The sequence below is a fragment of the Pollachius pollachius genome, assembly GCF_949987615.1.
Source record: "Pollachius pollachius genome assembly, chromosome: 13".
NCBI lineage: Eukaryota > Metazoa > Chordata > Actinopteri > Gadiformes > Gadidae > Pollachius > Pollachius pollachius.
The window spans coordinates 18787681-18810901 of NC_136946.1; the positions used below are offsets into that span (position 1 = coordinate 18787681).

General features: G+C 46.8%; 1 protein-coding gene across 1 annotated transcript; it reads left to right on the top strand.

Annotated features, from left to right (window-relative positions):
* The first annotated feature begins 13 nt into the window (after positions 1 to 13).
* Positions 14 to 23169, top strand: cpsf1 (cleavage and polyadenylation specific factor 1). Its single transcript, XM_079749094.1, has 38 exons — positions 14 to 148; positions 591 to 783; positions 929 to 956; positions 1065 to 1198; positions 1418 to 1498; positions 1608 to 1759; positions 1952 to 2098; positions 2362 to 2501; positions 2946 to 3056; positions 3157 to 3250; positions 4008 to 4095; positions 4557 to 4694; positions 5880 to 5931; positions 6024 to 6097; positions 6193 to 6267; positions 7781 to 7861; positions 8752 to 8847; positions 9567 to 9776; positions 9865 to 10006; positions 10418 to 10596; positions 10813 to 10955; positions 12347 to 12527; positions 12683 to 12889; positions 14642 to 14728; positions 14835 to 14975; positions 16015 to 16167; positions 16369 to 16485; positions 16969 to 17059; positions 17173 to 17257; positions 17703 to 17844; positions 18331 to 18483; positions 18709 to 18885; positions 19460 to 19526; positions 19607 to 19654; positions 19902 to 20057; positions 20878 to 21007; positions 22680 to 22818; positions 23036 to 23169. The coding sequence occupies exons 2-38, from the start codon at positions 640 to 642 to the stop codon at positions 23081 to 23083; spliced, it is 4431 nt and encodes a 1476-aa protein (XP_079605220.1). The 5' UTR covers positions 14 to 148; positions 591 to 639; the 3' UTR covers positions 23084 to 23169.
* Positions 23170 to 23221: the final 52 nt, after the last annotated feature.

The window sequence follows — 23221 nt, forward strand, 5'->3', positions numbered from 1 at the left end:
GGCGCCACCGGAAGAAACGGCGCCACTTCAATACACAACACGCCTCTTAATAATGAAAACAGCGTTAACCTAGCCTGCGACTCATAGGAGATGTGCAGTCTTTAAAGGAAACCGTAGCCTGGAAAGTCAAATAAGGAATTTACCTTAGGTATGTTCAAGCAAGCATTGTGTAGTAATAGCGTAAAGGTTCCTTAACCGTTTGGTGTGGTGCACCCATACTTTAAAAGCTGGCTACATAAGCTAGCTTTATTAGCTAGGTTAGCAAGCCAAGCTACCGGTTCTTCGCACACATGGGTTATTTACACTATTTCACTATTAAATTATTGCTGCACACGAATATAATGTATACATCCTCGTTCAGGGCAAAGGCTTTAAGAAATTGTGTTTCCTTTTAGCACACACGCAGGTGTCGGTCACTTTTCTCTGCATTTGAGGATGAATGGGTTCGTGGGTGTATGAGAACATCGTTTGGTTGTTGCAATGGCGACCCATTGGCCGAATGCGACGTATATGTGACTAGATTTATGTAAGATGACGTGAATACATGCATATAAAAGATGTTTCACAGTTTTTGGTGTTCTCCATTGTAGCTCATAGTGAGGTGACTCGCCTGTCGGGTGTGGAGGGCCACTGTCCAGTATGTATGCTGTGTACAGGCAAGCACACACTCCCACTGCAGTGGAGTTCTCTGTCTACTGCAACTTCATCTCAAACAAGGAGAAGAACTTGGTTGTTGCGGGAACATCTCAGCTCTATGTCTACAGGATAATCCATGATGTGGAGGTGAAAAGGCCACTTATATTATAACTGCATTTACATTGAATTATATATATATATATTCCCCTGAGATACGATATATATATATATATATATATATATATAAAAGTATCCCTTTTAAATCCTAATCAATTTGTATCATTGTTTTTAGACGACCTCAAAGGCTGAAAAGGCTCCGGGTACGTCCACATGTCTTCCTCTGATAAGTTTGTTATTGTCATATGTAAACGGCCATGATTTGATGTCATGTCTACTTTTGGGCTGAGTTGATTCTTGTCTCGTAACAGATGCCAAGACCCGGAAGGAGAAGCTGGAGCAGGTGGCATCCTTCTCTCTCTTTGGCAACATCATGTCCATGGCCAGTGTCCAGCTGTCGGGGGCCAACAGGGATGCACTGCTGCTCAGCTTCAAAGACGCTAAGGTACCAGCATCTGGGCAGTTGTACACTGAAGGGTTGGCTTTTATGTAATGTGCACTAATATACTTTCACAACATAGTCATGTCATTTATTTAATGTTAATGCTATTTTGTCAATACAAGAGTGTCCAGATTGTCAAAAAACAAGACAAAATATTGTCGTCACATACCATAAATTAAAATATATTTGTTAAATGCACCTACATCTTCTCTTGTTTTATAGTTGTCAGTGGTGGAGTATGACCCAGGCACCCATGACCTGAAAACTCTTTCTCTTCATTTCTTTGAGGAGCCAGAGCTCAGGGTAAGTGGCGCTCTTGCTCTCGCTCCATTTCTCTCGCTCTGGCGCTCTTTGACCAGCTATGACCAGCTTGTGCTGCTACATTGCCTTGCTGTTGCCTTGTGTTCCTCAGGATGGATTTGTGCAAAACGTCCACACCCCCATGGTACGTGTGGACCCTGAGAACCGCTGCGCTGTGATGCTGGTTTACGGCACTAAACTGGTTGTGTTGCCGTTCAGAAAGGACACTCTGACGGATGAGCAGGAGGGGGGCGTTGGCGAAGGGTATGCGTGCGCGCACACACACACACACACACACACACACACACACACACACACACACACACACACACACACACACACACACGCACACGCACACGCACACACAGGTCTCAACTCCTAAGAGTGGATATATTTTGTTGCATAGATGTTTCTGGTGGATTTCAAACCGATGTTCTCGCTCTCTTTCTTCTCCAGGCCCAAGTCCAGCTTCCTTCCCAGCTACCTCATTGATGTCCGCGAGCTGGATGAGAAATTGCTTAACATCATCGACATGAAGTTCCTCCATGGCTACTATGAGCCCACCCTGCTCATCCTCTTTGAGCCAAACCAAACGTGGCCTGGGTGAGTTCTGCAGTGCTTCCAGTCAAAGTAGTTGTCCGTTTTTTCTTTTTGTCTCTTGTTGCTGATGTGTTACTGAGTGCAGTATTTATGACTATTTCATGAAAACAGAAAACTCTAATTTGAGTATATTAAATATGAAAACATGGTGTTTTTAAAATCGTCATATTCAACAACACTTTCATTTCAAGAAGAAGGAAAAAACAAACTGACACTGGGTTGTAATGAGTTCATGGTCAAACTGTGTGTGTTTGTGTGTCTGGCAGCCGCGTGGCTGTGCGCCAGGACACCTGCAGCATTGTGGCCATCTCCCTCAACATCATGCAGAAGGTGCACCCGGTCATCTGGTCACTCACTAACCTGCCCTTTGACTGTACCCAGGTCATGGCTGTTCCCAAGCCCATCGGTGAGTGAGCCCTGAGCCCTGTGGTTGGAGGGTAGGGAATAAAGAAAGGATCGAGGGACCAAACTTTAATAGCCCCTTAAACACAGTTACATCTAAGAGGCGCTTCACATTATGTAACCAAAAACTATTTTGATCTTTGATCAGATTTAGCAAGGATTGGATTTTGCGAGGAACATTTTAAGAAACTATTCTAATTTATTTCACCAGCAAGACATAAATTGCTTAGAGATTGTGTTGTTTCTTTATAAAGAACTATATGCAAATCTAAAATACACTACTCTCAAATGCTTTGAATAATTGAAACAAAGAGTTAAATGGCTGTTATTTTACGCAAAAGCAGTGCAAGATAGAATCTGTTACATTAATGTAACTCCAATGTTTTGGGTAAAGAAGTTGTCATGTTTATCGTTCAACAGTGTCTTCATTATGATGCATCCCATGTAGGTGGCGTGGTGGTGTTTGCTGTGAATTCATTGCTGTATCTCAACCAGAGCGTTCCACCATTCGGAGTTTCCCTAAATTCTCAAACGACCGGGACCACAGCCTTCCCACTGCGTGAGTGCTCTTGCCTACATCTACCATGGCTGTGTCTGTCCGTCTGCACGGTGTCAGAATACCCATCCATGAATACTGCGCCCATATCTTCATTGTCCAGGTGTGCAGGAAGAGGTGAAGATCTCCCTGGACTGCTCACAGTCCTCCTTCATCGGCCATGACAAGATGGTGATCTCGCTGAAGGGAGGTGAAATGTGAGTTTGGTGCCAAAAGGGTTAATGCTGCAAGAAATCTTTTTCAGCAACAATGCTGTGGAAAAATATAGCTCTCTTAAAAGTCCTGCGGTGATGTTGGAGATTGCAAACACCATAAAGGAACGTCTCAATAAGATCGATGTCCCTTATTAATACCTCTCTTGTAATGTAGCGACACTAGTCTAACATGGATAAGAGTGAAACGTAATGTCCGAGAGAGGGTTAAGCTTCTAGGACACTTAAGGGTCTTAAGGAAGGCCTGAAGGGAGGGGTGGGATTATTTTCTCTATGCTCCAATAAGTAGCATACGGTGCATCTACTTCTGTATTAGGGATGGGCGTGAGGAATCGATTACTCGAGTACTCCTCGTTACAAATGAACTCGGTTGGTGGACAGGCAAACTCGAGTTTGCATATACACACACAGACAAAATGAAGTTTAATCTAATAAATTTCGGATGCTTTGCATTCTAAAAATAGATTAGATTAAACGAGTACTCCATTGATCCTCAAGGAATTCATTCGATCACTCGAGTTTGGAATTCACTACTCGTGCCCATCCCTACTCTGTATGCATTTTATCTATAGTAATTCATATTTTATAATTCGCCTTTCTCACAGTCAAGGGTGCGTTTACAGAGACGAGTTAATAACAGAGAAAAACACATGTACATACAAGCCCAATATATTCATCCAGGCATACCTACCTACATGCATACCTACATACTAGTATGCATACCGACGTCCTCTTCCTCCAGCTACGTGCTGACCCTGATCACCGACGGCATGAGGAGCGTGAGGGCCTTCCACTTTGACAAGGCGGCCGCCAGCGTGCTGACCACCTGCGTGAGTGACTGACCACTTGGATCCCAGCGTCACTAGACTGCTGGGATACAAGTCCATCTGAATCAACAAACATGCAGTTTTTCTTTCATATTTAGTACTATGCACACAATGTCATCATCACTAATAGACCGCTTGAACTGTAAGGGGCGGTTTAATTGTAGAACTGTCTTATAGCTATAAATGACAAAACATTGTAAGTAACTGGGATATTTATTGCAGTCAAGTGCAGTCTAGGTGACTGGGGTAAATGTGCACCCGTACTCATTGAATGACAGGATTCAGAAAAAACGTTGAGACTCACCTGGACTTAATTATGTGTACATCACATGCACTGTATTGCACCTCTTAAGGCAACACTCGGCTCAAAGAGAATAATGAGTGCTGATGCTCAGCCAATAGTCAGGTCCACTAGACGTGTGAGAAGGACGTGGTTTGCAGCGTTGCGCTCTCGCCTCCACCAGATGATGACCATGGAGCCCGGCTATCTGTTCCTGGGGTCCCGCCTGGGCAACTCTCTGCTGCTGAAGTACACGGAGAAGCTGCAGGAGGCCTTAGCCGAGGAGGGCCAGCAGGAGAAGGAGAGGGACAAGGACAAGCCGGTAGGACGCCTGGCTTATGTGGGGTCCTTCTTTCGGAAAGCTCAGGTGGACTCAAGTGGATCTCGGTTCCCATTCTGTTTCTCTCGGTCCGGCCCCTCTAAATTCTCTCCTAGAAATTAGGAAAAGATGGGACCAATCAGCACAAGGGGGAGGGGTTCAGCTTCATGTACTGACACAGTGAGTTCTAGTTCAGGACGAACAAGAAGCGCCACAGGGAGGATTTCAAAACAACGGCCTGAGGGAAGTTCAGCGTTCATCTGAATTTATTTGAGATGAAATAGACAACGATGTTGAAAGATAAACAGAAATTAGCACAGACGACTATTCATTAGTTTGTTTGATTTAAAAAAAAAAAAATGTAAACGGATAATCCATTGTCTGGACGCCATTTAGCAAATAACCATGGTGTTTACAATCAATAATTAGGAGCTAAGAGAGGGTTTCAGAGGAAATGGGTAAATTGCTATCAGATTACACCTTCTTCGTTGCCATCTGGAGGCAGTATAGTGCAACTGTGATTGTTTGACTTGGTGTCAGACATTTATTTTCACCTTGACCTTTCAATAGAGGGATCAAAATTATACAATGGTTCCTCAAGATATCTACCGGTTTGTGTCTCATCAAGTTTATATTGTCAATTCTGCATTGGATTTATTGATTTATTTAGTGATTTCGCCTAAACCTTTCCTTAAACCTATATTTTCTCTATTTCACTTAATTGGAATCAAATTTTGACCCAGGTACTCATCAGATGTTGTGCTTTGGCCCTATTATACTTTTGCATTCTAAAGCTATTGTAGCTTTATTCACTCTAACCCAGTAGTATCCGCATTGAATATTTCACTTGCACAACAACAGGTGTTCTTCCTTTTACAAGATTACATGTGATAGCTTTTTTTTTTGTAGATATAGGCTAATCTATTTAATTTGGGTTGGATATTTTCAGAATAAAACTCAGAAATAGGTCTAGTGATGAAGAGGTTAATATCTGGAAGGGCTCACAAGGATGATTTCTGTCTGTGTTGATAATCTGTCAGAATAATCAAGGCATGTATCTTACCTTTATTCGTATATTGTTTTTGTACACCCCCTTCCCACCACTGAGCAGTACCAAACCTTTGAAAGGATTGCATGAAGCAGTGTTGGGTTTGATGTTGAATCTGTTGTGACTTTGTTTGTTGTCAGGAGGAGCCACCGAGCAAGAAGAAGAGGTTGGACACTTCGGCCAACTGGACTGGTATTTAAATGAGATCCTGTTATGTATTTGAACGATGCCTCTTAAATATAGAATTTATGAGTTTCCCGTCATTCACTTTTCACTCCTTTCAGATGAGGTGGATGAGATCGAAGTGTATGGCAGCGAGGCCCAGTCAGGCACTCAACTGGCCACCTACTCTTTTGAGGTAAAGTAATTGGTTCACTTGGCTGTCATGCACCTAAATCGTCTGGATTACACTCATAGCAATGGACCTAATTTTCCCCTTTCATTCGTCCACAGGTGTGTGACAGCATCCTCAACATTGGACCTTGTGCTAATGCCTCCATGGGCGAGCCGGCCTTCCTGTCTGAAGAGGTACAATTAACTCTAAGAATGTGTGTTTGTCACTGTAGTAGGGCCACAGACTTCTGAGGCAGTGATTTAACCCATTGACTGGAAATGAGTTGTTAAAAAGCGTTGTTGCACACTTTTCAATACAATCTGTGTAATATAATCGGTGTAATTATTCAAAGTTATTGTCGAATAACACAGATTATATTGGAAAGTTTCATAATAAATAACCCAATGATCATGTCTCAATGCAGAGGTCTTCAACAGGGGGTCCACGGAGGTACTGCAGGGGGTCGCGAAAGTTTTGGTTGATTAGACATTTTTTTTATATTCCCCCCGCAAATTTTTCCACAAATTGAAATGTCTTTAAATACACATTAACATGAATCCAACACACTATCCGCGTTTACATGGACACTTTTGATCCAATATCTAATCGGATTAGATCTATTCCTATCATGCGATCCGAATGTACTATACATATATGGCATTTACGAAAGTGGTAAGCGTACGTTCGTATGTCTCTCGCACACACCTGACACATCTTTATGTATTTGATTTTAATGAAAGACCAGCAGGAGAGAGCTTTTCTCTGCTTTCTCCTTCAATTAAGAAGAAGGACAGCACAGCGACGTCAGTTTCTCGTCCGGTCTTTACATCTACCCCCTCCTCCGCCGCAAACAATACGTATTTGGATGAGAGTGCACAGCCAAGACTGTTGGGAGATAGAGAGTGCTGTTATGCAAGGGATAATGTACAGAACGCCGGTCATTATCGGGAAAATAAGCCATCAGCAGAGAAATAGTCTGCCAAAGACGTTGACGTCGCTTAGCAACCGGACACCCTGGGGCAAACAAACATCACTAATTTTCGTTTTCCACATTTATGTTAAAAAAATGTCAGTTTGAATAGCTTTTATGCATGATTACATGCAATTGACCGACATTGGTGATCTTGGCAGGTATCAGTTTATTATGTTATGTTTATGTATGGCAGTGGCATGGCCACCCTACTCACTGTACCTTGCACATGTTTAAAATAAAAACATGAATTTAGGAACCTGTGTATTATTTGAATATCTTAGTATTGAATGCAAAGTAACAAGGTACATTTATACATGGCACTATAGGACCAGTTTAATATAAAACACAATTTTATACAATATATAAGTAGGGGGTCCCCGCTCCATCTCTCCATCAGTTTGGGGGTCCTTGGCCTGGAAAACGTTGAAGACCCCTGTCTAAATGTGTTTAACTGACGAACGGATACTTAAGTACTCTGAGATGTTTATTAGCAATCAACTCTTTGACGGAAACATGTTAACAAAGTCAACGGAAACCATTTCAGCAGTCTTTCTCTGTACGGTTGATTAGTATTGCTTTGACATGTTACTCAGGTGGTAGTAGTACTTGGAAGGGAGGGGGGCGTGTCACCACCTCATTATTTTCTTCTCACTCCGCAGCAGTGCTGAGGTCATCTGCACGGTTTTATTTTATTACTGTGCAAAGGAATTCACCGCGCCCCTATCTGTCCTCAGTTCCAGAGCAACCCCGAGCCTGACCTGGAAGTCGTGGTGTGCTCTGGTTTCGGCAAGAATGGTGCTCTGTCTGTGCTTCAGGTAAACATCGTACCGCACTGCAATATGCACCTGCGTGTGTGTGTGTCTGTGTCTCTGTGTGTGTGTGTGTGTGTGTATAGACAGGTGCTGCCGCACTGTGGCTCCAACGTGCAGTGGCGAGGGCCGTCCGCTGCAGGTTGAGCCATGCTGGTGCTACACTAAGCTAAAGCCTGGGTTTACCAGGGCAGGCTCAGAGAACGACGGGCCTGCTTGTAACACCCCAGGGACAGCATGGGCAGGCTGCCACCAAATATGCTTTTTCAATGATGCAGTCATGATGAATAACGCCCGTCATTTCATTGTTGGAACACTTATCAACTGTCTTTGTAACACAAAGGAGGTTCACTGGACCAGGAGAGCAGGTTATGTCATTCTACTAACAAAGCCAATGTGTTCCTTTGTGGCAAACTCTGAATAGATTAAAACTCGTTTGGGTGGTAGCTGCTCTTGGCACGTGGGTGGTTATTATAAAGCAACACAATCTGTCTTATATACATATTAACAAGTTAATAAGGTAATGAGGGCAAGAAAGATGTAAGGATTGTATTTGATCTTGTGAGGACAACAAAACACACAAGGCAGCTTAGTATTGTTGTGTGGTTTGTAGGCTTACAGGCTAGACAGAGGGAGCCTGCTTTTTAGAGCTGTAATCAAAGATGCTTGCAAGCATGGTGGAATTAGGATCCAATCCAAAAACAAACTTCAGCTGTAGAGAAGGTTAACTTGTTCCAATAAGGACGCAAATTAACTCTGTAAAATTGTATTCCTCTGGTGGTATTTGACCCCCCCCCCCAAAACCTGTTTGCCTGCCTCTTGATTTCCCTCTCTCTCCTGCGGGGGCCCCCTGCTGGTCCACGTGGGCATGTTGTGGTCTTCCTTGGGTCCCCCAGAGGAGCATCAGACCACAGGTGGTCACCACCTTCGAGCTGCCTGGCTGCCACGACATGTGGACGGTCATCTCCAACGAGGCCAAAGACGACAAAAAGGTAGCCGGGTTTGGATCACTTTCTTGACACGATTTATTGAGTCCTTCTCCCCCTCATACCCCTCCTACTTATTGTATGTCGTACGTCCTGGCACTTACTGTACGCACTTATCGTATGTCTTACTTGGTTATAGTACTTAGTTGTGCAGCATCTTATCCTAGCCATCTTTGTTGTGTAACCTAGCGATTGTTAGTGCTTTGCACTTGGTTCTAAGAACATCCTTACTGTACCGACAGAGATATATTGTTTCTCCTTCTTCTGACAAATGTACTTTTTGTAAGTCGCTTTGGATAAAAGCATCTGCTAAATGTAAAAGTATAATGTAAATGTATTCTAAAGTTTAATTTTACAGTAGAGCTGACCTATCGTTTATTGGGGGGGGGCAGTTAGTTTGAGGGTCGAAAAGGATCACAATATCTCTGATTTGCTATTATTGCATCAGGACAAATCAAGGTGTCACTCATAGAACAAATTATTGATCTGTTCCATTTATGCACCAGGGCACACGTAGAGCACTAACCTAGGCAAGTTCCTATGCCCTGATACATAATGGGACAGACCCATGATTAAGGAAAAGAGTAAGAATGAATTGAAACTGGTTTTAGTCAAGCCTTTTAGTAGAGAAATACCAAAATATCAGTATATTTACATGTATAATCAGACAACTTGATCAAGGACTCATATTCATGTATGAATGTATCGTGTATTAAACCCACCAGTCGGCGAAAAAGGAAGATTCAGGGGAAAAAGGAGAGAAGGAGGTGTCGGAGCACGGTGAGGAGGAGGAGGAGGAGGAGGGAGAGGCCGGCGAGGAGAAGGATCAGGCGGGGAAGGAGGAGGAGGGAGCCAAGGAGGAGGAGAAGCCCGCTGCGGAGGAGGACAAGAAGAAGCACGGCTTCCTCATCCTGAGCCGAGAGGACTCCACCATGGTACGCACGCGCACCATGGAGACATGTCCACCGTTTGGATTGGCCTCGCAATCTGTCACTCCAACCGCGCACACCCTCCTCCCTGCAGATCCTGCAGACGGGCCAGGAGATCATGGAGCTGGACACCAGCGGCTTCGCCACGCAGGGACCCACCGTGTTTGCGGGCAACATCGGGGACAACAAGTACATCATCCAGGTGTCGCCCATGGGCATACGCCTGCTGGAAGGAGGCAAGTCCACACGTGGTTCTGAACCTGGGAAAGACCTCATACTTGAGAGCTGTCATTTTAGTGCCATTTGTTAGAAATGATATAGCCATCGATAAGCTTTACTTTGTGATATGCTCTGTGACAATACGAGTTTCTGTATGAGACGATACACAATTAAGATGGCTCCCGACCATTTCAGACCAATAAGGGCGTCCCTCCCCTGATTGGTCCGGGAAGCCATCTTGCCTGTCAATCACAGGTGTGAAATGCAACCCTGGTGGGGTACACAGGGAGGGAGCCGAGTCAGTTTAGTTTAGTCTGAAAGATCTCTACCTCTTCTGCTCTCTCTCTCTACAACTCAAATCTCACCCACAGCAGCTTTGACTGTTGCAATCAATCTTTGAAGTTGAAACGTCTTATGTTTCCCACCAGTGACCCAGCTGCACTTCATCCCCGTGGACCTGGGCTCTCCCATCGTGCACTGCTCCGTGGCCGACCCCCACGTTGTCATCATGACGGGGGACGGCGCGGTCACCATGTTCGTGCTGAAGAGCGACTCGTACCTGGGCAAGACACACAGGCTGGCCCTGCAGAAGCCCCACATCTCCACCGTGAGTCCCCAGGCGTCTCCTCTCGTCGGCCCCCACCTCCATATCATCTCTTGATATTATGAATTCAATAGAGTTTCACTCCAACTGTCCTTTTTACAAGTTTTATGAGTTATTATTCTCTTATGATTATTCTTAAATTTTTCTCTATCTCTCTCTCTCTCTCTCTCTCTCTCTCTCTCTCTTTCTCTTTCTCTCTCTCTCCCTCCTCCTCTGCAGCAATCCCGCGTGATCTCGCTGTGTGCGTACCGCGATGTGAGTGGGATGTTCACCACGGAGAACAAGATGGTGAGCTGCCCGGTCCGGGACGACACGGTGTGCCGCAGCCTGTCTGAGTCCGAGACCGTCTTCCAGGAGCTGAGGTGAGTTCAGGCCTTAAGTCAGCCTGTGCCTTAAAGCGGAGGACCCACACTCATCTTTGTTTTGTTTTTGAGCGTCGTAATAAGTCTTATATGATTTTCAACATAGCGCCATTTTATCGCCGTGACTAAATTAAGACATTTGGAGAAAGCGGGTGAAAAATCCTATGTTTTGCTCTGCAACCAATTTATGAAGCTCTGCAACCTCTTAACTCTTCGGCAAACTCAAGTGGCGTTCTTAGCCTGATGTTGAAGTGCCTCTGGATAGGCACTTCAACATCATGCCGAGTTGTCTGTGTAGCGGTCTGTCTGATGTGGTTGATGTTGATGGCGCATCCGAAAGAGAGAGTTAAAGAGCACCTATCATGCTTTTCGACTTTTATGACCTATAAACGTTGTTATAATGATTTATAGTCATGTTTAACCATACTAAAATGTCAAATAATGACGTACATGTATTTAGACGTATTCCATGCTGACCTAAACACTAGGGACGCCGGTCGCCATCCACTTGTTCAAATTTCCGGGATTTATCTACGTAGAACAATCCGGATTTTCCATGTATGGTAATGCCCTTCGCAGGTCTTCCGGAAGGTAACCAATCACAACGGAGGGGGGTTGGCAGGAGGGGGGCGAGGGGGCGGAGAAGGACGAAGCCGAGCGTTGACAGAGAATGCTGAAAGCGCCCAGATGAGAGGAAGAGTTTCCCGAAAATCGACAGTTTATTGTGCTGTGATTCGTGTCAGGTTGCTCTATAGGAGTCATTGATAAGAAATTAAGACCAGAAAAGTAGTATAAAAGGAGATCTTTAAGCTTCTCGGACAGTCATTGGTTAATGCCACGGTGGTGGTGGTGGTGCCAGAGTCGCATTTCATATCCAACATTGCTTGGACACGACTAGGGTACTAAAGCAACCCTATTTTAGTATTATTTACAACATGCCTTGGTAAATGCTTTTATTTTGGATTTTAATTGTATATCCTATTCAAAACTAGGCCAAAATTCATATCAACATATTAAAAAGCACAAAGAAAACTTGAAAACCAGTCGTTTATGGTTTGATTGATTTGTGTTGATGACAATATTTGGGGGTCTGATTAAGTATAGAACATATGGGGTTGGATTTGTCTCAGCAGAGTAAGATCTGTGTGTACATTTGAAATCCCTGTTCACATGTGTAATCAGTTTGATAATATATTGCCGGTCCGTGTGACCAGACTATCCCTTCATACATTTGTAATCTTTCCGTACAATAAAACTCTGTGTGTAGTACAGAGTGTACGTGTTTATCTGTCAATTCAAAACCAGAATCGTCTCCCATTAGAAAAGCTCAACGGGGTGACCAAAACAGTGCACAACATTCACTCAGTGTGTGTGTTTGTGTGCGTTCCTAGCCACTCGTTGGATGACGAGGAAGAGATGCTGTACGGAGACTGCAACGCGGAAATGGCGGCGAACCGGGACGACCCCAACCGCGGCTCCTCCACCTCGGCGCCGCCCGGGGGCGAGGGGGGCAGGGACAAAGCCGAGCCCACCCACTGGTGCATGATAGTCCGCGAGAACGGCGTGATGGAGGTACCGCCCACTCACACACACTCGCACGCCTTGAACCATCGCTATGGGGGCATGATACGGATCACTACTGATCATGGAAATCCATGTATCATTGATCATACAACCTAAAGAGAATCCTGGATCTAAATGCCGTGTAATCTTTGCTTGTTTTCTAGATCTACCAGCTCCCCGACTGGCGTCTGGTGTTCCTAGTGAAGAACTTCCCCGTCGGCCAGAGGGTGTTGGTGGACAGCTCCTCGGGCCAGTCGGCCACACAGGGGGAGGGTAAAAAAGAGGAGGTGACGCGACAGGGGGAGATCCCTCTGGTCAAGGAGGTGACCCTGGTGTCGCTCGGCAACAACCACACCAGGCCCTACCTGCTGGTAAGTCCAGATATAGGATTCAACAGCAAACACTCTTCCTACTAAATTCTATATATTAGAATGTATATCTATAGATAGCAGTGAATGTGGACTCGAGTCACATGGCTTGGACTCGAATCAGACTCTAGTCATGATTTTGACAAAATTTCGATATCATTTATACTTTATCAGAGTAACGGTTTTAGTTTCATATCGGCTGCGTTTTGAGTTGGTCCCATTGAAGCCGTCTGGCCAGCCCCTGACACTTAAAGGTGGGTTCACACCAAAAGACACATTTGTCGCCCGTTCGCGTTGTCGCCCAAGTTTTGTCGCGCGACAAATCATAAACTGTCGCTGTGCAAGTTTTGTCAGGCGAATTTGCTGCGGTTCACCCTGGACTGCACTGCAGGGAACGGTTGGCCGGTTGAACGCTGATTGGATGTTACGTTACACATGTCACTCAGTGGCCACGCTGTTGAACGCTGATTGGCTGTCATCACGCGAATGATGCAAAGTTGAAAACATTAAACTCGAGCGAATTTGTCGCGCTACAAATCCTCATGAACTAATCAAAAAATGTCACAAATCTACACACTCATATCTTCAATAATATCTAACCGGAATTTCGATATCATTTATGCTTTCTTCAGAGTCAGAGTTTAAGTTGCACATCGGCTTTGTTTCAGTTGGTCTCATTGATTCACGTTGACGCTGGAGCGTGAGGAGATTCAGCAGTGTTGCCAGATTGGGTGGTTTCTACCGCCCTGTTGGGCTACATTTTGAGGACGTTCAGGCAGTGTTCCCAGATTAGGCGGTTTTTCCCACCCTATTGGGCTACTTTAAACCGGCTACGCTATCTTAAAGAGAATACCATTACTACTATTACTACTACTACCATTAGTACTACAAATTCAGCTACTACTACTACTACTACTTCAGCTACTACTACTACTACTAATACTACTACTTTTGCTACTACTACTACTACATCAGCTACTTCTACTTCAGCTACTGAAAGGACAATTTCCTTAAGGAAAGTCGTGGCATACTGTAACTGACATCCACTCAAGCAGTCCTTTCAGACATCCATACATAGCTCATATGCCACACTAGTCAAGGCACAGCTTTACCAACTTTAGGGTCACAGTGGTGCCTTCCGTAGCCTACTAATACAATTCAAACCCACCGTCCACTCTCACTTCTCCTCTGAGACAACATAAGATTTCGGCACATGCACATATCATAACACATTTGAAGACAGAAACAATGAACATATTATAACTGTATTGATAATCAGTGACACTGTACATTAGAGTGATATGTTGAAATTATGATCAATATCCTAATAATGACATTAAGTAAAAATACATGGTGAGTTGTTCAAGACTTGAAAAGGTTTGGGACTTTGACTTGGACTCTGTGTGACTTTGACTTGGACTTGACTCGGACTTGACTGCTAAGACTTGGGACTTACTTGGGACTTGCCAAACAGTGACTTTGTCCCATCTCTGATAGATAGATATGTCGATCTATATTGCATGCTATATAATGGGAAGAAAATACAGGAGGATTGACCTTTGGATCACTTGGGACTTGATGTTATTAGGCTGTAGAGACAAATCACACTATCCAGCTGGGTGCAGCAGTGCAGGCGCAGAATGAGGGGGAACCCAAAAGAGAGTCTGCTGATTCAGACCAGTTATCACCCCAACAGTGCACGTGGGAAGGACCCTGATGCTTCTCATTGTAAGGCATTCCCCTTTTGTGCCGCAGGTGCACGTGGACCAGGAGCTGCTCATCTACGAGGCCTTCCCTTACGACCAGCAGCAAGCCCAGAACCTCAAAGTGCGCTTCAAGAAGGTAAGGGCCCTCCAGTCCGTGGGCGTCTCGGATCACAGCCACCGCTGGAGACCGAATGGTTCACCCCCTCCCGTCGTAATTAAAACCTCCCCACCGTTCCGCCTAGATGCCCCACAACATCAACTTCCGGGAGAAAAGGTCAAAGGTCAGGAAGGAACGGCGGGCCGACGGCGGGGAGGACGGCGTGGTCATCAAGAGCCGAGTGGCCCGGTTCCGCTACTTTGAGGACATCTCGGGGTACTCTGGGGTAAGGGCTGGGTTCCTGCCATGCCGTTTCACCACATGTATTAACAGTGGGAAAGTGTTTGTACCGGCGTATCTGACGGTGATGTTCATTATGCCGAGGCGTGAGGTGATGTGAGTTGCTAAGTTACTTGTTTATGTTTTATGTTTGGGTCTCACGGAGTGAGAAACCTTGAAGTTAGTTACTGTGGAGTTACCGTTATTACTATACCTAGCTACTGTTTGGATTTACCATTACTATTCCTACCGTTCAGAATTGAATACAGTTTGATGGTTGAATAAACCGTGGACTAGACACTCTCTCCACCTCGTATTTGAGAACATTCTAATATATGATATCACGGCCAAAAGCTGTGTGCGCCTCCGGAATATTATGCACAGAATTGCAACCCTTTGGTTGCGACAGTATTTAAGCACTCTCTACAAATTACGTGATTTTGTAATTCGTCAGACACCTTATATCCAAACCATTTCCATACTATGGAGCCGTTGATCTTACGCTTACAAACAAGCTCCTCGGAGCCGCTCGTGCCAGCGGACTCCATGTTTTGTGAATTCAAAAAGTGACGTGAGTGGAAGGGGGGGCAGAGACTGTGTGTGTGAGCCGGAGGCAGAGCGGGAGAGACATAAGCAGAGTTGAGTACGAAATAGCAGGCGGCAGGCGCGTTTCGAAACTGCTGTTATTTGCAACAAATGTGCTGTAATTTCAACGCAAATTAAATTATATTGATGTTGACGATATGGTCTCGTTCCATATCGCGTTTGAAAAAATATCAATATATTTTAAATATCGATATATCGCCCAGCCCTATATCAGGCACAAACAGGTTTCAATCACAACGAACTACCCAACAGTGGACAGCATGACCACATAGTCATCATCACTGCTTTACAATCAACTTTTGGAATGCTCATTTAAGAAACGCAAATCGGCACAGTCCCTTTGTCTTTAAACCACGACGTCTCGCTCACTCGCGTGACAAAGGGACCCTGGCTGACCTGCTCTCTCCTCCTCCGCCGTCGGCTCCTCCCCTGGGCTCCAGGTGTTCATCTGCGGGCCGTCCCCTCACTGGATGCTGGTGACGTCGCGCGGCGCCCTCCGGCTCCACCCCATGACCATCGACGGCTCCATCGAGTCCTTCTCCCCCTTCCACAACATCAACTGTCCCAAAGGCTTCCTCTACTTCAACAAGCAGGTGAGCGCACGCACACACGGAAGTCTGCAGGCACCTGCCTCTTCACTGTACCAGGTAGGGATACTTTAGTTCTGCATTGAACTTTTATTATATCTTTTTGTGCCAAACAATATACAGTTATCTCCACTCAGGAGGAAGTACTAGGTATGTCATTGGAGCAAGTCCAATGTGTGTGTGTGTGTGTAATCCCCCTCTCGACAGGGAGAGCTGCGGATCAGTGTGCTGCCCACCTACCTGTCCTACGACGCCCCCTGGCCCGTCCGCAAGATCCCCTTGAGGTGCACCGTGCACTACGTCTCCTACCACGTGGAGTCCAAGGCAAGACATTCATACACTCATTCACACATTCACTCGTTCACACATTCACTCGTTCACACATTCACTCGTTCACTCGTTCACTCATTCACTCATTCACACATTCACTCAATCACACATTCACTCATTCATGCATTCAAGCAAACACACGCGGGGCGCCCTGGTGGTTAACGGGGGAGAGAGCTTACCATCAAGGCCCCTGACCGCAGCGACCCGGGTTCAATTCCTGCACGTGGTCCTTTGCTGCATGTCCTCCCCTCTATCTCCCATATCCTCCTGTCTTACTCACTCTGCAATAAAAAGGAGAAAACCTTCAAAGATAAATCTTAAATTGTTCCTTGTTTGTCTGCTGTGTGTTAATGCACACAAATTAAGACTGAGGCTGTTTTGAGTGTGTTGGACAGGAAGATGAAGACACATGTATGGGAGCCGTTCCCAACGAACCGTTGGGTTGAATTTCCTGCTTGTTGTGTGCGTGCTCCCCAGGTGTACGCCATATGCACCAGCATCAAAGAGCCCACCACACGCATCCCCCGGATGACAGGGGAGGAGAAGGAGTTTGAAACCATAGACAGAGGTAAGACCACGGCACTCGTCACTCTCATCCCAGCATAGTCTGTGGAGGATGAGGCCGGAGGCGGCGGAGAAGTCTTTGGTTTGAACCTGTCGCTTGTGTCTGCCCGCCTGTAGACGACCGCTACATCAACCCTCAGCAGGAGAAGTTCTCCATCCAGCTCATCTCCCCGGTCAGCTGGGAGACCATCCCCAACACGCGGTAAGAGAGGGCCCAGCCACCGCCCCAGCACAGCTCGACCTCCTCCGTCAGGCCAGGGGATTCACTGTTATCTACAAGTGAAGGGAGGACACTATGATGATAATAATAATACGCAATTAGTCCTCTTACGGAAAAGAGTAGTACATGTTTTGCAGCGTTTCAACAAAAAAACCTATGATGAACAATATTTGAACTTCCAAACACAAGAAGACGACCCAGGCCATCATTGACAACATACGGTAGAGCCTGTCGCAGTAGTGTTGTATTAAAGAGTGGCATCCCAACTCATGCACTGCTTACAGAATATGTGCCCAGGACCGTTAGCTTCGGTGTACAAACCGGGGCTAGTTCCCTTTGCAGTGGATTGGCTGAGAGCGATGTCATTGGGCATCCTAGCGTTTGTTCATAGAAGGTATATGACTGAGGGTGTTCTCCGGCTGGGCAGGATTGACCTGGAGGAGTGGGAGCACGTGACCTGCATGAAGACGGTGGCCCTGAAGAGCCAGGAGACGGTGTCGGGCCTGAAGGGCTACATCGCCGCCGGCACCTGCCTGATGCAGGGGGAGGAGGTCACCTGCCGGGGCAGGGTGAGTCCCTGCTGCTGCTTATCCACCACAGCCCCTACCCCACCCCACTGCCCCACAGCCTACCCCACCCCACTGCCCCACAGCCTACCCCACCTCACTGCCCCACAGCCTACCCCACCTCACTGCCCCACAGCCTACCCCACCTCACTGCCCCACAGCCCCTACCCCACCTCACTGCCCCACAGCCTACCCCACCTCACTGCCCCACAGCCCCTACCCCACCTCACTGCCCCACAGCCTACCCCACCTCACTGCCCCACAGCCTACCCCACCTCACTGCCCCACAGCCTACCCCACCTCACTGCCCCACAGCCTACCCCACCTCACTGCCCCACAGCCTACCCTAAAGCCTACCCCACCTCACTGCCCCACAGCCTACCCTAAAGCCTACCCCACCCCACTGCACCACTGCAAGGTTTTAGCAGTAGGCCAAAATCCCCCAGATGTACGATAAGTGTGTCACACTGTACCTCTGCCTCCTTGTAGATCCTGATCCTGGACATCATCGAGGTGGTGCCGGAGCCGGGCCAGCCCCTGACCAAGAACAAGTTCAAGACGCTGTACGAGAAGGAGCAGAAGGGCCCGGTCACAGCGCTGTGCCACTGCAGCGGCTTCCTGGTGTCCGCCATCGGCCAGAAGGTCCGGCCACCTCTTGTTTTGCTCTGAGTCCTGCATGTGTTAAGGTGCCATGCACCACAAAAAAGGAGCATTTCAATGCTCTCGTGGTCGTCTATAAGCCTAGCAGCAACTCGTTTTAGTCCCTTGAATTTCACCGCAAGCTTTTTATTACTGCGTAGTTCCGTTGTGGGCTTTTTATTCTTTTGCGCTCCGACCGATTCCACCCTCCCGGTCCTCCTCCCACAGATCTTCCTGTGGAGCCTGAAGGACAACGACCTCACGGGCATGGCCTTCATCGACACGCAGCTCCACATCCACCAGATGTTCAGCATCAAGAACTTCATCCTGGCGGCGGACCTCATGAAGAGCGTCTCGCTGCTGCGCTACCAGACGGAGAGCAAGACCCTCTCCCTCGTCAGCCGGGTGGGTGGGAACACACTTGTTTAGATTGTGTTGAAGAGGTGTACTCGTTGTTAATGTGCATCCGTAGCCTCCTCGTTTTGGGTACGTCGAGCTGTTGTGGTTTATTTGAATGATTTACACTCACGTTCAAAGGTTTGGGGTCACCCAGACCATTTCATGTTACCCATGAGAACTCACACTTTTATTAAGGTTTCCAGAAGGGTTTTCTAATCATCAATAAGCCTTTTAACACGATTAGCTAAACAATTTACCATTAGAGCACAGGAGTGATGGTGGCAGGAAATGGGCCTCTGTGCACCTATGTATATATCCCATAAAAAATCTGCCGTTTCCAGCTAGTATTCTCTTTTACCACACTTACAATGTCGAGACTGTATTTCCGATTAATTTCATGTTATCTTCATTGAAAAAAGGGTAGTGTACACGGGAACATCGTAGCTGAACTGAAACCCAATGGTCCTGAACAGAAAAGCCTGACCGTTCCAGATTGTGTTAACTCTGTTCTAATCAAATCCAGAGCCCAGGTCTACCTTCAGTCTTCCTGACCTACTTCCTGTTTATTTGTTTGTAACAGGACGCAAAGCCGTTGGAGGTTTACAGCATTGAGTTCATGGTGGACAACAACCAGCTGGGATTCTTGGGTAACGTTGTACTCAGCTATAGAGCTAAGTTAACTATCACGAAGTACGAGTGTCCTCATGGATTCTTTCTCTGACTTTAGTGTCGGACCGAGACAAGAATCTTTCGGTCTACATGTATCTACCTGAAGGTAAGGCGGTGAGGCTGATACTCACTCTATCCCTGTTTTAATAACCAAACTACTATTGCTAAGCAAAATGAACAGAAGCATACATTAATCAGACATGCTTGGAAAATAAAAGCTAAAACCGAGTTAAGGAAAGTCTGCATACGACTGGCTAGTTGTATGCTTCTGTTAAACACATGCACACACGCGGGCTGCCCACCCCGGCCCTGTGTTGCGTGCCACTCAAGTGGGTTGGTTGTGGGGTTGCCAGCTAAGGAGAGCTTCGGGGGCATGCGGCTGCTGCGGCGCGCCGACTTCAACGCCGGCGCCAACGTCAACACCTTCTGGAGGATGCCCTGCAGGGGGGCCCAGGACGGGGCCAGCAAGAAGACCCTCACCTGGGACAACAAGCAGATCACCTGGTTCGGTGTGTGTCTCTGGCTCTCTCTCTCTCTCTGGCTCCCCCTCTCTCTCTGGCTCCCCCTCTCTCTCTGGCTCCCTCTCTCTCTCTCTCTCTCTCTCCCCCTCTCTCTCTCTCTCTCTCTCTCTCTCTCTCTCTCCCCCTCTGGCTCCCCCTCTCTCTCTGGCTCCCTCTCTCTCTCTGGCTCCCCCTCTCTCTCTGGCTCCCTCTCTCTCTCTGGCTCCCTCTCTCTCTCTGGCTCCCTCTCTCTCTCTGGCTCCCTCTCTCTCTCTGGCTCCCTCTCTCTCTCTGGCTCCCCCTCTCTCTCTGGCTCCCCCTCTCTCTCTGGCTCCCCCTCTCTCTCTGGCTCCCTCTCTCTCTCTCTCTCTCCCCCTCTCTCTCTCTCTCTCTCTCTCTCTCTCTCTCTCTCTCTCTCTCTCTCTCTCTCTCTCTCTCTCTCTCTCTCTCTCTCTCTCTCTCTCTCTCTCTCTCTCCCCCTCTGGCTCCCCCTCTCTCTCTGGCTCCCTCTCTCTCTCTGGCTCCCCCTCTCTCTCTGGCTCCCTCTCTCTCTCTGGCTCCCTCTCTCTCTCTGGCTCCCTCTCTCTCTCTGGCTCCCTCTCTCTCTCTGGCTCCCTCTCTCTCTGGCTCTCACTAGCTACCCTCCCTCACTGGCTGGCCCTCTCTCTCTCTCTTGCTCTCGCTCTGATCGAACCCAAACGTTTGACCCCAAAAAGAAAGTTGTATGTGTAGAAGAATGCCCACCTTACGTTAAAGTCTATTCTCCAGTGCTTCCCCAAACATCCGCACTATGGAGGTGTAACCTGTGAGTGTCCCTGTGCTTCCTCAGCCACGCTGGACGGAGGCCTGGGGCTGCTGCTCCCCATGCAGGAGAAGACGTACCGCCGACTGCTCATGTTGCAGAACGCCCTGAACACCATGCTGCCCCACCACGCCGGCCTCAACCCCAAGGCCTTCAGGTACACACACATGAAACATCAACTTATTAAAGGATTCGGCCACTTTGCTAAGACCAATTAATTATTAATTATTAACATTTTTTATTCTCAGATCAGCAATTTTTTGTTTTTAGCTCATCCCCTCTTGTCCAACACAAGTACGTACATACCAACTGCCCTGGCTAGGTAGCTTCCTCAAATAGTGCCCACAAATGATCAGAGCCACACGTTTGGTTCTGTGTTGACACCCCACTGTGAGTCCTCACTGACTCAGAGACTCTGGCGTGCAGTTAGAGTTCAGGGTAGTTTGGATTATTAGCCGTAATGCAGAGTTGTGTCAAATCACTAAATTGTGCAGCTGTCTTCATATAGGGAACTCCTAAAAGGAGTTCAGTGTCTCATCAACAGAGGGCCTACTAGTTAGCTGGCCTGGCATCGCCAGATTAACTGCAAACTGCAATTAGTCTGGACCCTCTCGGTTCATTTCCGATTTTCCACCTCACCGACGGGCAGAACAAAAGGCCCCTGGACAGGCCTACCCCAATCACGGCCATCTTTCTCCTCAACAAAAGCTTTAAGTGCAATCAAGGTTGTTCTTCTTTGAGTGAAAATACACCATACAGTTTTTATTTTATAACGGAATCAACGGAATAAGAACGGAATCAAAAGGGCGTTCCACAGCCGTGGCCAGCCCCCCGGCTGGTGAACGTGCCTCTACGGCGCTCCTCGTCATCCCAGATCTTATCAGATAAATGGTTGTGATCGGTCAGTCCGTCTTGTACTGGGCAGAAATCTTTTTGATTGGGAAGGGGAGCCAGACCTAATCTGCAGAGCAAATGAAACATGAGCTTGCGAGATTGGTCTGGTTCACAGGCTAGTAGTTGGTCTGGGAACCTGACGATGCCAGCACTGAGGTCTTGCTGCTCTGATTAGTAGGGCTATCCGATTGCGTCCAGAGGCATTTTTCAGCACCTGTTGATTACGCCCCTTGGCAATCTAAAATGAATGAAAGGTTGTATCAGCGATTCTAGGCCGAAACATAAATGATCACATTCATCTGATCTTTCCTCATGATCCGCTAGCTGCCCACCCCATAAGCAGGCCGTCAAAAAAACGCGTCTCTGTAGGCAGCCTATGCCCCGAGATCCCACGCAAAAACAAATGGTACTACCAACCACTCAAAACCCAAATAAATAGTATTCCAACAGATCACCGACGGGGGGTGGGTGTTCTGGGGTTTTGCGCTGCGATCATGAGTTTTTACTGGATGCACGAAATGCGGAAGGGAGGGGTGTGCTGGCTCTGTTTGTTTGGGATCTTGCTTCAAATACCAACAGAAGTGACGTCACACAACATCGCTGATACAACCTTTAAGGTTCCTGACCAAAACACATTTGTGAATTGGTCCGCCGTTATGTGAACCCTCATATTAAAATAGTACAGTCCTATTGTACTGCACAACCTAGCTGCATAAAAAAAATACAAGACCGAGTGCAGAATAACCATAGGGATTGGAAAAGATTAGTCTTTTTCTTTTATGGTTCAACCAAGCAGTGTGCGCATACAAGTGCTTTATATTAAACAGCAGTGTTACAGCCCAGCAAAGTGCATTCCCACACTTTATCTTAGTGATCTGCAGTTGACACCAATGACTGTAAAACAGTGTTTCACCGAGGCGTGTGGTGTGCTCCAGAATGCTCCACAGCGACCGGCGGACGTTGCAGAATGCCGTGCGCAACGTCCTGGACGGGGAGCTGCTCAACAAGTACCTGTACCTCAGCACCATGGAGCGCAGCGAGCTGGCCAAGAAGATCGGCACCACGCAGGACATTGTGAGTATGAGCTGGAGGCCAGCACCCTGTTTTGGGGGTCTATTTAAATAGGTACTGTAAGGAATTGTTAGAAGTGCCATACCGATCCTATCAGCCATTAGTGAGGAAAGTGCTCTGTGAACATAGTTCTGTTCAACTTGAACACAACAATAGTGGAGAAAGGGGGTGTGTAGAGTTTGAAACTTTTGACTTTTTTATAATTGTCATTCCTCTCCAGATCTTGGATGACCTCCTGGAGATTGACAGAGTAACGGCTCACTTCTGAGCCACAACATTCCCATGTCCGCATCGTCCCACCAGCCATTTATTTTATAGTAAAACAATTTGAAATGAAAAAAAAAGAGTCCGTCTTTTTTGTGAACATAAATTGTGTTATTGTGCAAACTAATTCTTTTTCAATATT

Bases quoted from the DNA above. Each gene is read 5' to 3' on its own strand.
- cpsf1 (XM_079749094.1), top strand. From the start codon at position 640: ATGTATGCTGTGTACAGGCAAGCACACACTCCCACTGCAGTGGAGTTC. The intron at 3,057-3,156 runs GTGAGTGCTCTT...TTCATTGTCCAG, and splicing joins GACCACAGCCTTCCCACTGC to GTGTGCAGGAAGAGGTGAAG. The intron at 7,862-8,751 runs GTAAACATCGTA...TGGGTCCCCCAG, and splicing joins GTGCTCTGTCTGTGCTTCAG to AGGAGCATCAGACCACAGGT.